Source organism: Monodelphis domestica, chromosome 4, assembly GCF_027887165.1.
Source record: "Monodelphis domestica isolate mMonDom1 chromosome 4, mMonDom1.pri, whole genome shotgun sequence".
Lineage (NCBI taxonomy): Eukaryota > Metazoa > Chordata > Mammalia > Didelphimorphia > Didelphidae > Monodelphis > Monodelphis domestica.
Window position 1 is genome coordinate 203,186,489 of NC_077230.1, and position 14,219 is coordinate 203,200,707.

A 14,219-nucleotide genomic window follows, 5' to 3' on the forward strand; every position below is an offset into this window, starting at 1 on the left:
CTGTTGAAGCCAAGAGTAGATCATCTACATATTTGATTAATTTACTATTTTTAAATGTTATATTATCTGTGTCTTGGCTCAAAATTTGTTCAGACTTTACACATAACCCTGTGGCAGATGACTCCATGTATATTGTGAGCCCTTCCAGGTAAAAGCAAAAATATGCCTGGAGTTCTCATGTATAGGTATGGAAAAGAAAGCTGAGCACAAGTCTACTACTATAAAGTATGTAGCTGTGCTAGGAATAGAGGAAATAATAGTATTTATGTTGGAAACTATGGAGTGTCTCTTCATAATGTGATTATTCACTGCCCTCAGATCCTGTACGAATCTATAGAGGTGCTTACCATCAGGCCCTCTTTTTGGTTTCTTAACTGGCAGGATGGGTGTGTTGTATTCAGATTTGCAAGGGATTCTTATTCCTTGTTTAATTAATGCGATAATAACTGGGGTAATACCCTCAATTGCCTCCTTTGAGAGGGGATACTGAGGAATGGAAGGTGGTGGGCTAGATTTAGTTTTTTCTGCATAGGAACAGCAGATTTAAGTAAGCCTACATCGGAAGAAGATGTGGTCCAAAGAGACTTGAGTATATCCTTAGGTATTTCAAAAGTGGGAGGCTCTTTTGCCTCCTGGCTCTCTGAGAGAAGTACAGGAAGTAAATTTAAAGATTCCTCTGGTACTTCCAATGTTAAGGAACCATCTGGGGAACAAATTATTGTGGCTCTGAGTTTGCATAGAAGGCCCATCCTCAGCAAATTTAAAGGGGAGTCAGGCATCAAAAGAAAGGAATGTTGTACCTCTAGGGGTCCTACAGACACCATTCTAGGGGCAAGTTTTTTAACTCTTTGGGGTATTTCTGATCCTCTCACTACACTTTGTGAGTCAATGGAATAACAATTTAAATCTGGTACATTCTTTAATACCGACCTGGTAGCTCCAGTGTCTAAGAGACAATCATAATAGGTGTTATCCACCTTTAAGGTAATATGGGGTTCATTACTATGGGGAGGGCAGTGGATAGGGACAACGGGTAGTAGGACATCAGGGTCCGGAAAAATCAAAGGTTGTATCCTCTGATTCCTGTGCCCCAGCCCCCCACCCCCCCAGACACCATCATTGTGTTTGGGATGTTCCTTGGGCACCCCCCTGAAGGGCCCCTCTGAGGGTCATTAGCACCTCGAGTATTTTTTGGATGAGCACCATTTCTTATATGTTGTTGTTGGGTATTATCATTTTCTTCATTTGCAGCAATATCATTATTTTCCCAATTTCTATTTCTATAATTTTGGTTTCTAAAGTTCTTATTTCTATAGTCATTATAGTAATTTCCATAATCATTCTTATAATTTCTAAAATTTCTAAAATTCTGGTTTCTATGATTATCATCATCATTTCCATTGTTATTATTTCTAAAGTTGTTATTAAACTGCATATTCCTTCCGATAATCTTGAGAAAGGTTCTACATTCCATCATTCTGTGGCCCTTCTTCTCACAGAAGTGACAGGTTACTGATTTATTTGTGAATTCCCGCAAAGGGGCTATAGTCTCTCCTTTATTTTTCAATTGTCTCTTTAACATTTCAATTTCTTTCTTTAAGTCGTCCACTAACGTATTGTGTTCCTCAGGTCTATTTACACGACCTTTATAAACATAGGTTGCTACTCTCCTCAATTCTTCGAGGTCCATAGAGTCACAATTAGGACAGCTAGTTTTAAAGTAGTCTTTTACCACTGAATAACAATTCTCTATGAATTGCCTACTTATTTGCCTAATGTCCCTTTCTCTGAATAAATCAAGGTCCATATATGTATTCCCTACATCAATAAGTCTGTCCATAAACTGGGAGGGTATTTCATCAATCTCTTGTCGGGTTCTTTCAAATTTTGACCATTTTTCAGAGCAAGCTCTCATGGCTGTCAATAATGCTTATCTGGCCTGGTTTAGTTTTGTGTGATCTAGTTAAACATTGGGGTTCCAATGTGGATCTTCAGTTGGCCAATAATGTCTTTTTCTACCTCGCTTCTGATTAGCCAGAGAGACGATACTGTTTTTTTCTCTTTTTGTTAAAAATGTCTCTAACAAATTCTCAACATCCATCCAAGTGGGGTCAAAAGTTCTGAATATGTTCTCTAATTTTTTAATAATTAACATTGGTTCTTCCTCAAATGATGGAAGATGTTCCTTAAATTTATTTAAATCTTCAGGGCTAAAAGGTGTATGATGTCTTACAGATACCAAGTTCCTATCTTTATTAAAAGTGGGTACTTCCCTTAAAGGAAATAACCTATCTGAATTATTTGGTACTCCTGTTTCTAGGCTTCTTAATCCATTCTCAATGGGTTAGGTATGAAAAAAAGACGATTTGGGCACACTGAGGGAGAGGGTTTGTTGTTGTTCCATAGTACCAGAAAGATCAGAAGTAGGATTAGAGTTCTCACATTCTTGATCAAGTACCTTCATTATTTAAAATGGGGAATGGTCTTAAGCAAATTTCTAAGGTAGAATCTGAGAATTTTTAACATTCACAAGTCTGAGAAATTTTAAGATTCACAATATCAGTCTCTGTATACAATGTTTTCCTGATTCTGCTCCTTTCGCTCTGCCTCACTTCCTGGAGGTTGTTCCAGTCTCCATGGAATTCCTCTACTTTATTATTCCTATTAGCACACTAGTATTCCATCACCAACATATACCACAATTTGTTCAGCCATTCCCCAATTGAAGGGCATCCCCTCGTTTTCCAATTTTTGGCCACCACAAAGAGCGCAGCTGTGAATATTCTTGTACAAGTCTTTTTTCCTTATTATCTCTTTGGGTTACAAACCCAGCAGTGCTATGGGTGGATCAAAGGGCAGATAGTCTTTTAGCGCCCTTTGGGCATAGTTCCAAATTGCCCTCCAGAATGGTTGGATCAATTCACAATTCCACCAGCAATGAATTAATGTCCCTACTTTGCCATATCCCCTCCAGCATTCATTACTTTCCTTTGCTGTCATGTTAGCCAATCTGCTGGGTTTGAGGTGATACCTCAGAGTTGTTTTGATTTGCATCTCTCTGATTATAAGAGATTTAGAACACTTTTTCATGTGCTTATTAATAGTTTTGATTTCTCTATCTGAAAACTGCCTATTCATGTCCTTTGCCCATTTATCAGTTGGAGAATGGCTTGATTTTTTGTACAATTGATTTAGCTCTTTATAAATTTGAGTAATTAAGCCTTTGTCAGAGGTTTTTATGAAGATTGTTTCCTAATTTGGTGCTTCCCTTCTGATTTTAGTTACATTGGTTTTGTTTGTACAAAAACTTTTTAATTTGATGTAGTCCAAATGATTTATTTTACATTTTGTGACTCTTTCTAAGTCTTGCTTGGTTTTAAAATCTTTCCCTTCCCAAAGGTCTGACATGTATACTATTCTGTGTTCACCTAATTTACTTATAGTTTCCTTCTTTATGTTCAAGTCATTCAGCCATTCTGAATTTATCTTGGTGTAGGGTGTGAGGTGTTGATCCAAACTTAATCTCTCCCACACTGTCTTCCAATTTTCCCAGTAGTTTTTATCAAATAGTGGATTTTTGTTCCAAAAGCTGGGGTCTTTGGGTTTGTCATAGACGGTCTTGCTGAGGTCATTTACCCCAATCTATTCTACTGATCCTCCTTTCTGTCTCTTAACCAGTACCAAATTCTTTTGATGACCACTGCTTTATAGTACAGTTTGAGATCTGGGACTGCAAGTCCTCCTTCCTTTGCATTTTTTTTTCATGATTTCCCTGGATATCCTTGATCTTTTGTTCTTCCAAATGAACTTAGTTATGTATTTTTCTAATTCAGTCAAGAAGTTTTTTGGTAGTTCAATGGGTATGGCACTAAATAAGTAAATTAATTTGGGTAGGATTGTCATTTTTATTATGTTAACTTGTCCCACCCATGAGCAATCAATGTTTTTCCAATTGTTTAGATCTAGTTTTAACTGTTTGGAGAGTGTTTTGTAGTTGTGTTCATATAGTTCCTGTGTTTGTCTCAGCAGATAGATTCCTAAGTATTTTATATTGTCTAGGGTGATTTTAAATGGTATTTCTCTTTCTTATTCTTGCTGCTGAGATGGATTGGAGATATATAGAAATGCTGATGACTTATGCGGGTTTATTTTGTATCCTACAACTTTGCTAAAGTTGTTGATTATTTCAAGTAATATTTATAGTATATTTAGCTCAATGGTATATGTTCTCATATAGCTGCTATCTAAAAATAGAAAAGTAAGAAAAGAATGAACTCTAACAGTGATATCTTCTTTTAAGAAGGAAGAGGAAAGATCAAAAAGGCCAGAAAGAAGCACACACAAGCAGGACATCTTCAAAGCTAGAGAATGAATTTATTCTATCTGTAAAAAAGAAAAGCTAGCAGGACATAAAAGAAACCTAAGGCTTCATGTAAAATCTTCCTTTTAGTTCTAGTTAGATAATAAAAGTCACAACAGCTAATATTTATTGAACAAGTTTGCAAAGTGCTTTGCAAATATTGTCCATTTGATCCCATTGCAACCTTTGGACTTAAGTGCTATTATTAATCCCATTTTACAGTTTAGGAAATAAAAGTAGACAGAATGGAAGGTATTTGCTCAGGGTCACACAGCTAGTTTTAAATATCCAAAGCCGGATTTGAACTCAAGTTTTCCTGACTCCAAATCCAATGCTTTGTTCACTGAAGTACCTCACTGTCTCTCCTGGACTTATTTAAAGGGGGGGGGGGCATTTTCTTTAGTATTTATTTAGTTTGATATTAAAAAAAATAAAGTTGATGTTTTGTGACATTTGAATGCTAAGAATCATGATTTCAGTGAAGGTATTAGGAAATTGGAAATTAATTAATTTTCTTTTGAGTACATACAGTAAAAAACACATATGGTGCTGTATACACCATGCTGAGAATCTTATCTTAGAAGTGCTCCTAGAAATAAGGTATACCTATAGATGGATATTTTTTCTTTGGGTCAAGGTCTTTGATGTGGTAAAAACCACAGGCATCTATACTTGTTTTTCCTCTCTACCATCTCCTAATCCCTACAGAATCTCATTAAAGCTAGAGTACATTTTTTAATCTACCTAAAATAGAAATTTGAGCTGTAGCATAGGCTTTTAGGCTTTGTGGTAACATTTAAATCTACTTTTTCCCCATTTCCCCTTTAGATATAATATTAAGATGCATTGTTGGGGGGGGGAAATAAAAATACTGAGTCAGTATTTTATAGGAATAAGAAATTAATAAACTTGAAAAGTACTATAAATTAAAATGATCTGATAATAATTTTAGCCATGGAAAATGTACTCTTTTCTTTTTTATTGGTAACATGATTAATAAGTAATCTTGTTTTATTCTTTTGTAGATTTAATTGTAGGTGCTTTTGGTGTGGACCGAGCTGTTTTATATAGGTGAGCTGGACTTTGGCACCTCTTTTTCTCTTTTTGAAGGAGATCCAGAGTAACTTGACAATTCTATAACTAAATACTAAATTACACATGAACTTCAGTTTAACCCTGGGGGAGTAGATGGTAATACTTGATATTAAGTATTTCACTTAAGCTACTATGTCATTCTTATGTGTTTATAAGCAATAAAACTATGATTGTTAAAAAGTCATTCAGTTAAGACCTTCACTGTTTTATTTTCAAAAATTTTATATTTGTTTTCTTCCATTTTTATCATTGTATTTGGCAGTAGCATTAAAACATATTCTTGCAAAAGGCAAGGAAAAACTTCATGTAGTTTTAATGTAATTATTGCATTAAAGAAATTAAGTACTCATATCATTCATGTTCATATTCTGTCACTATATACTATGATTTGTAATGTCTTATATATGTTTTTTCCATTTGTAATGTAGGACATTTTTCATGCATCTGTATTTTATCAATTCCATATGTCCTAAAATATCAGAAAAACTTTTCCACATCTATAATGTTCCATTAACATTTTGTCTTTGTACTCTGCAATAACTATACTTCTTTGGGGGCGGGGGGTGGGGGTATGTTTACATTTGTTTACATATGCTTACCAGGCTTTAAAATATACTCTCTTTGGTTTGTTTTTCTTAAATTTTGGTTCTTAATTTTGAACATTATGGAAAAATTGATGTTTATGGCTCTTAACCATGGGGCTCATATTTGGAGACAAGTCACCTTGAATTGAGCACATTTTAAAAATAGAATTTACAGAAATCTGTGTATCTAACATGCAAGAATTTAAAAGTTTTTTCAATACTTTTTATTTCCTTTTTTTTTCACTAAAAAATCCATCAACACAACAGAGCCAGGCCAGTTATCACTGTAAATGCCGTCCTAGAAGTTTATCCCACTATTCTAAATCAAGATAATAAGACCTGTCCTCTTCCTGGCACAGATGTCAAAGTTTCCTGGTAAGGATATTTGTTTAACTAAAAGCGTTAACTTAATAGTTAATTCAATAGGCATGGCAAATAAAGTAAAATAGATAATTGAAAGAATAATAGAGGGTAAGTAAAAGCACCTTTTTTTTGGGTGGGTCATATTTCAGTGACATATTAGGAAAGAAATAATCTCCAAGGAAATCAGTTCAAAAGCTCTTGAATTAGTAAACAAATCCATAAAATAAAATTTACTTTTTCAGTTGTTCAGTTATAAATGAAAGGGATGCAGAATGGTATATTTTATATTGGGTTAGACTTAGGGTTAGAAAGATCTGAGTTCAAGTGTTACCACTGATATATAATAGCTCTGTGGTTTTTTATTTGTTTATATTGAACAAATGACCTCTGCACCCAGGTTGGGTACAGAGGCTACTCATGGATCTGATCTTCTTATTGATTGACAAGAAAACTTTGAGTTGATTTGTTTCTAGTCTGAACTGGTTTGCCTCTCCTCAGGTAACCTGATGGCCCCTTGCTCTTAGGAGTTTACCATATTGATGTCAAACAGTTCACATATCCAGTTACCATTGCCCATATTGACTTAGAACTTCTGAACTTCTGATCTCTGCCGGCCATAGCCTCCCTGATAGCTAGGATTATTGGCATGTACAACTATGCTTGGCACATACTAGTTATGTTACCAGGGGCTACTCACTTAAACCTCTTAGTGTCCCAGGAAAATCTCTAAGACTAAAAGTTTCCCAAGAGCACCAATATGTATCAGTCGGTGGAATTTCTATACTTGGAGATTCTTACACTAATAAAATAATAGGTCCAAACCAAAGGAAACAGAGGGAATGAGCAATAAAATCATAAAATTAGTTTTTTTTCTATATAGGTCCTCTAAATATTTAGTGCATTTAAATTATTAATCTTCCCTTTCCAACTTAACATTCTAAGTAATATTAAATACCCTAGTTTGAAATCATCTCTTTGAAGAAGTATTTAATATATCTTTAAAGATAGCTTCCCTTCTTAGCTTTTTTATACCCCTTCAAATAAATAATAATAGCTAACATTTCTATAGTGCTTACTATGTGCCAGACACTGTGCTAAGCTTTTTACAATTATCTCATTTGACCCTCACAACATTTAAAATTTCCCCCAAAGCCCACTTTTTCTTGTTTCCTTCCCATATTTAAATGTCTCTGTTATAAACTGAAGAGAGCCAAGGGATGAACTGTGAAATGACTAAAAGGTAGATGATTTGAAATAAAAAAGAAATATTAGGAAAAAAACAACCTTATTGCATTAAACCATATAAAAATGTCACTGATGAGTTATATGCAAATACTGTTCTTTGTAAATAGAATTCCATTATCCTCATTGGTTTACATTATCATTTCAGAATTGCTTTATATTCATTTTGATGATCTTTAATTGCATTGGCTCCAAACACATCTAAGTTCCTCCCTATCCCCAGGAAGTTGCACAGTGTTCTTCATCAGCCTGTCAAGTAACTGATGATTATAAACATGTATTTAAGTGTTCTTGGAGAGCTTGCTTTTTTTAAAGACCCTCTGATGAATCTCTTTGTTAAAACTAAACAATCTTTTTATAGTGTTGCTACAGCTGGTCCTGTTAAGGGCTGTGGCTGAACTGGTGCTTAGTAAAAATGCCTGGTTTGAGGAGGGAAGGACAGTTTATAGCTAAGTTTCTGTAGTCATGTAGCACAACTGAGGCACAAAGAAGCCAGTATTGGAAAGAGGATTGGAGCAGAGGTGGGAGATAATGTTTGAAGAATAAATGAGATAAAAGAAACCAGCCCAGTATGATGGGAGGCACTGTTAGCAGGGGGTAAGGTCAGGGTTCAGTGAGCAATGGTTCAGAAGCACAGTGAGGAAGATTAATGAGCAAGACCATCTTTCATCTCAGTTTCTGCAGTTACCTAGGTGTTTTAGGTCCAGCTGTATGTGTTAGGCTATAATTTCCAACTGTTTTTGAGGTCTAGATAGCAGGAATTCTTCACTTGTGGTCTATGTAGTGACCTCAGGGGGGTCTGTGATCTTGGATGGAGAAAAAGGACTTCAATTGAATATAATTAGCTTTTTTTGTAATCCCATTTTTTTTTTTACTTTTTATATGCATTTTTTCTGAGAAAGGGTCTGTATGCTTCACCAAAATTCCAAAGGAATCTATGTCAAAAAAGGTTAAGGACCCCTACGTTGTAGAAAGAAAGCACTCAGGAATTGTTCTCTGAGTTGACTTTAAATAATAGTTATTTTTTAATACAGGGGCAGCTAGGTAGTCAGTTAATAGAGTGCTGAATGTTTGAGTTAGGAATGCCCGAGTTCAAATCCAGCTCATATATTTACTCTCTGTGTGACCTGGAGTAAGTCATTTAATCTGTCTGCCTTGATTTACTCATGTGTAAAATAGGGATAATAATAGATAGCATCTACCTCCCAGAATTGTTGTCAGGTTATAAGGAGATAATATATACTTGTAAAGTGCTTTGCAAACCTCAAAGTACTACATAAATACTAGCTAATAATAATAATTATTATCCATATTTGGAAAATTTACACAATTTATGAGTTCCTTATGTTTTTAAGGGTATTTTAGTGAGCTGCATTGTTTCTTCTGTTTGTTCTAAAATGAGAAAAATGGATTTGTTTGACTGTAGGAAGAATTTGCACTAGAAAGGACTATACAATTCTATGATATTTTACTTTTAATTTCAGGACATGAATAAAGATGTCTGTTATGGAGGGACAGCTGGGTAGCTCAATGGATTGAGAGCCAGGCCTAGAGATAGGAGGTCCTAGATTCAAATCTGGCCTCAGACACTTCCCAGCTGTGGTGACCCTGGGCAAGGCACCTAACCGCCATTGCCTAGTCCTTACCACTCTTCTGCTTTAGAACCAGTACACAGTATTGATTCTAAGATGAAAGGTAAGGGTTTTAGGAAAAAATGTCAGTTAAAAAACTGTAAATTTAGGATTAGAATTGTGAGGGGTAGAAACTTAAAAGTAATATATCAAAATTCTTTACTGTTTGGAAGGATTTAAAATTTTCATTTCCCCACAGTTTTAATGTGAGATTCTGCCTAAAGGCTGATGGCAAAGGAAGACTTCCAGAGAAGCTAAGTAAGTTCTGTTGCAATAGAAATCTATTATTTCTGCTATTTTTAATCACAGGCTGTTTTATAACTGACATGTACTAAATTAGTTGTTTGTGCAAGTAAAAGAAACTACCCACACAGGCTTTTCTGTGCATTCCATCTCCTATAAAAGCCTTACTTTAATACTTGTTTTTATGTTAAGGGTCCCTGGAAACCATGAGCAGAGTAGAGTACCTGGAGAGCTCACAAAACTCAAGTCCTACCAAAACTCTACCACTTCTCCCATGTTCCTCAAAAATGGAAATGTTTTTCTTAGGTGAAAAAAGAGGGTGATCACCTATTGTATTCTTTATCACATTGCTTACTGATAACCTTTTGTGATTTCTTTTTGAGTGGTGACTTTTCCCATTATGCTTAAAAGAAAATTTATTCTCATTCACTTAAATTGCAAATATGGGATGAGGCAGCTGGGGAGCTCCGTGGATTGAGAGCCAGATGTAGAGAGGGGAGGCCCTAGGTTGAAATCTGGTCTCAGTCATTTCCCAGCTGTGTGACCCTGGGCAAGTCACTTAACCCCCATTGCCTAGCCCTTACTACTCTTCTGCCTTGGAGCCAATACAGTGTCAATTCCAAGATGGAAGGTAAGGGTTTAAAAAAAAGTGTATGGGGATTCTATGGCTGAATAATTTATCACCTAGTAGTCAAACTCCACTTTAAACTTCTTGGTATATATAACATTAGATAAATATTTATTTAAGTTAATAATAATTTGAATTTTGTCAAAGTTCATGATGGAAGCCTTAGTTCCAAAACTTACTATATTGTATCAAAAACTTCCTCCATCCTCAGATCAAAAAACTTGACATCCTTTTTATATTCCTCATATTCTCCTCCATGTGAGACAGGCAAATTATGTCACTAATACTTTTTATCTTATATAAGAAATTCATTTACTATAATACTTTGAGTGCCTTGGAAATGGAAAGTTATATATTATTCTAAATGAGCAATGTGGAATAGTGTGTCAAAATTAGGAAGATGTGAGTTCAAGTCCCTTCTCTGATAGTATATGTCTATGTGACCCAGAGCAAGCCACTGGGGTCAGTTCTCAAAGATTACAAATTGCAGAGAAGGGAACTGATAGGAAAGGAATTGGTTACTCCCTCCACTGATGAAATCACAAGTCTGGTAAAAATATATTCTATCTATATTTCTCTAATACCCATTTCTCTATCTTTCTCTATGTTAATATATGAAGTGTTAAAGATTTCTTTATACTAAAGTTTGGGATATTGTTTGCCTAACTAGAATGTTAGTATTTTTATGGAATTTGAAGGCAATTTTTAGTTTAAAAGAAAAAGCGATTCTGTTTACTAGGAAAGCCAGAGAAAAGTATATGATATATTATTAAAGTGAGAAATTTTCTATATAAAATGACTGACTTAAAAATACTTTTTATTTGTTAATTTTCATAGATTTCCAGGTTGAACTTCTTTTAGATAAACTGAAGCAAAAAGGAGCCATTAGGAGAGCCCTGTTTCTCCATAACAAATCTCCTGGACACTCAAAGAACATGAGTATTTCAAAGGGAGGTCAGATGCAATGTGAGGAGCTTACAGCATATCTTCGGGTAAAAAAAATTCTGCATCATTATTCTTAGTATGTAACAATATCTTATAGATGCTTTTTGGTTATATATGTTACACACGTACTTTACAAACATTATCTCCTTGCTTTACTTTCTGGCCCCTTTGTCACTTAGTTTAATCATAATAAGTTTGGAGATTTTTTTGTATCATAATAAATTTTTTATAAAAAGAAGTACACTAAAGGTAGGATGACTTATTGAATATTTTTTCTTCAGATTATATAATAGATTTTGTAGAAATGCTGGCTATCATCATCATTATTACTAAGTCAAGTTGTCCTTTCTGGGCACCTCACTCTTCCCAGGATGACAGAAATCTAGGAGTTGGAAGAGATTTGGATCGTGGGTCCAACTCATACTTTATCATACCTTACCAATAATATCTTCTAAAATATCCGTAACAAGTGATCATCTAGCCTGGGTTTGAAGATCTCCAGCAAAATAGGGCACAGAGGGAGAGGAACTGTACATTATTAAGTTATTACTACTACATGCCAGATATTATGCTAAATGCTTTATAGATGTCTCATTTGAGCCCATGAGGTCAACACTATTATCAGCCCCATTTTTACAGCTAAAAAATGGAGGTGTGAAGTGAAGTGACTAACCCAAGGTAACACACCTGTTGTCTGAAGCTGAATTTGAAGTTTGTATTTCCCTACTGCAAATCTAGTGTTCTTTCTACTGAGCCACCTAACTGCCTGAAATGTAAAGGGATTCCTTTACTTTTCAAGGCAGTGTATTTCACTTTGGAATGTCTCTAATATTTAGGAATTAAATCTCTTTTTTTTGTACAATCTTACACATTCGTTTGAGTTCTGCTTTTGGGGGTCAAAAGGTACATGTATAAATCCTCTTTTTCATGACAGTCCTTAAAATTCTTGAAGAAAGCTATCATGTCTTCCCTTAATTCTTCCTTTATGCAGACTAAACATCCTCAAATGGAATGGCTTTCTGCATCCTGGTCTCCCTCTCCTGGACATGGTCCCATTTGTCTTTCCTAAAATGTAGTTTACAGTATTGACTACAGTACTCCAGATTTGTCTTGAATAGTGACAAAATATTATCTCCCCCTCACACATTCTGGACACTAGGCTTGTCTTAATGCATCTTCCATGTCAGGCTGCTGATTCATCTTGATCTCTTGCTCCTCTAAGCTCCACCATCTTGATGTAAGCCCTCATTATCTCACTTGGACTATTAAAGTAGATTCCAAGCCTCACCTTTACCCACTTCCATCCATTCCCAACCCAACTATCAAATCAGTCTTCCCAAAGCACAGGTCAGATCGTGACACTCCCCTATTTAATTAACTCCCATATTTCCAGATTATATCCATTAAAATTTTGTTTGGTTTATATAACCTAACCCCATCTATCTTTTCCATTTTTTATGTCTTGTTTCCTTCCATACAGTGTAAACCAGTGACACTGGAATTTTCACTGTTTCTTACACAAAACATGCCATCTTCTGACTCTTGATATTGTCACTGGCTGGAGCAATCCATATCCGGAATGCCCTCCCGCCTCATCCCTGTCTCCTGACTTTGCTAATTTCCTTCAGGTCTTAGCTAGAATCATGCCTTCTGCAAATAACTTTTCCCTCTGTATCCCCTTAATATTAATGCCTTTCCTCAGAGATTCTCTCTAAATTAGCCTGTATATATCTTGTTTAGACAAAGTTGTTGGTATCTTACCTCATTAGATACAGAGCTTCTTGAGAGTAGATACCATTTGTTTTACTTTGCCTTTATATCTCTAGTACTTAGCACAGTATCTGGCACATAGGATATGTTTAATACATTTTTGTTGTATACACAAAATTTCTCTGGCATTTGTTATGGGAATATAGATAGAAAAGATGATGGAATAGTTAGAGATACATGAGAATGAAGTGTGCATCTGTGGGAATTCTCCATAGATGTTGGGTCCATTTTGCCACAAACCAGAATCATTTCCATTTCCAGGATGAATCTGAGTTCCGAGACAAACTCACTCCAATTACTATTTTTATGGAATATTGGTTAGATTACAAGACTGCAGCTGATGTGACTGGATTGCAACCCATTCTTAACCAATTCACTCCTGCCAACATTAGTCGACAGGTACTCTATTTGCTTACCCTTTTCTTAAAACTACACATTAATTTTCTTTTGGCACCAGATAAAAATAATAAGGACAAATGCATGTGTGTAAGAGAAATTCAGTTTCTTTTACCAAATTTTTTCCTAGTTAGTCTTTGTACATTGAAATGTTTATATTTGTTGATGATTAAGTTTATAATATAAAAGACAATTTAACCAAAAAAGGGGAAGAGGTTAAAAGAAATATATAAATTTTGGATGAAATAAGGGGAAATTTATGACATGGAAGAGTTTGTGAGAAGCAGTTCTTAAGAACTATTTGTCTTTGATAAGTTTCCCAAAGTATTTCTATTCAATAATATATTCATGTTTTATCATGTGTTGATGCTGCCATTCGGAAGAGTTTTTTCCTGTGATTTTTTATAGTTATTTAAAAGCTCCTCAAGGGATATTTTGGATAATTTTAGTATAATTTATCAAATATCAAATATTTTTGTCCTTTCTACTTATAGTACTTTATTTTGTTGACAGTCTAGATTATCTCTGCACCATGATGATAGATTAGAGGGGGTGACATTTGTTTACATGTGGAGATTTGTTTTATTTGTTCACATATATAGAATGAAAATATATTCTAGGCTCACATTCTCCTGGACTGTGGTGAAGACAATATCTGCAAACCCAAACTGGAAGTTTCTGTACATAGGTGAGTTTTACAACTATGCAAATATATGATTGATAAATACCACAAAACTATTTCTTAAGAAATAATTTTGATAAAAGTTATTTTTCTTCTTTATGACTTCAGAATTCCATGAATTTAATAAATCAAAGGTAATTTTTAGTTAATATGCCTATATGTAGTAATCATTATCATTATTTAGAGACTGACAAATAGAAATATTTGGAGCTCCAAAAAAAATCCAGTTCTCTTATGACTCAAATTAGAGAAAGTAATTTATTTGTAATATTCTACAACT

General features: G+C 34.7%; 1 protein-coding gene across 2 annotated transcripts in view; it reads left to right on the top strand.

Moving 5' to 3' along the window:
* The window catches only part of ITGAV (integrin subunit alpha V), a 131,262-nt gene that overhangs the window by 94,025 nt on the left and 23,018 nt on the right, over nucleotides 1–14,219 (top strand). For both annotated transcript variants that reach the window (XM_007494484.3, XM_056794105.1), the window contains exons 14-19: nucleotides 5,386–5,431; nucleotides 6,307–6,414; nucleotides 9,475–9,533; nucleotides 10,984–11,138; nucleotides 13,123–13,260; nucleotides 13,878–13,945. In XM_007494484.3, coding sequence (XP_007494546.1) covers nucleotides 5,386–5,431; nucleotides 6,307–6,414; nucleotides 9,475–9,533; nucleotides 10,984–11,138; nucleotides 13,123–13,260; nucleotides 13,878–13,945 — 574 coding nt within the window. The remainder of the gene's footprint in view (nucleotides 1–5,385; nucleotides 5,432–6,306; nucleotides 6,415–9,474; nucleotides 9,534–10,983; nucleotides 11,139–13,122; nucleotides 13,261–13,877; nucleotides 13,946–14,219) is intronic.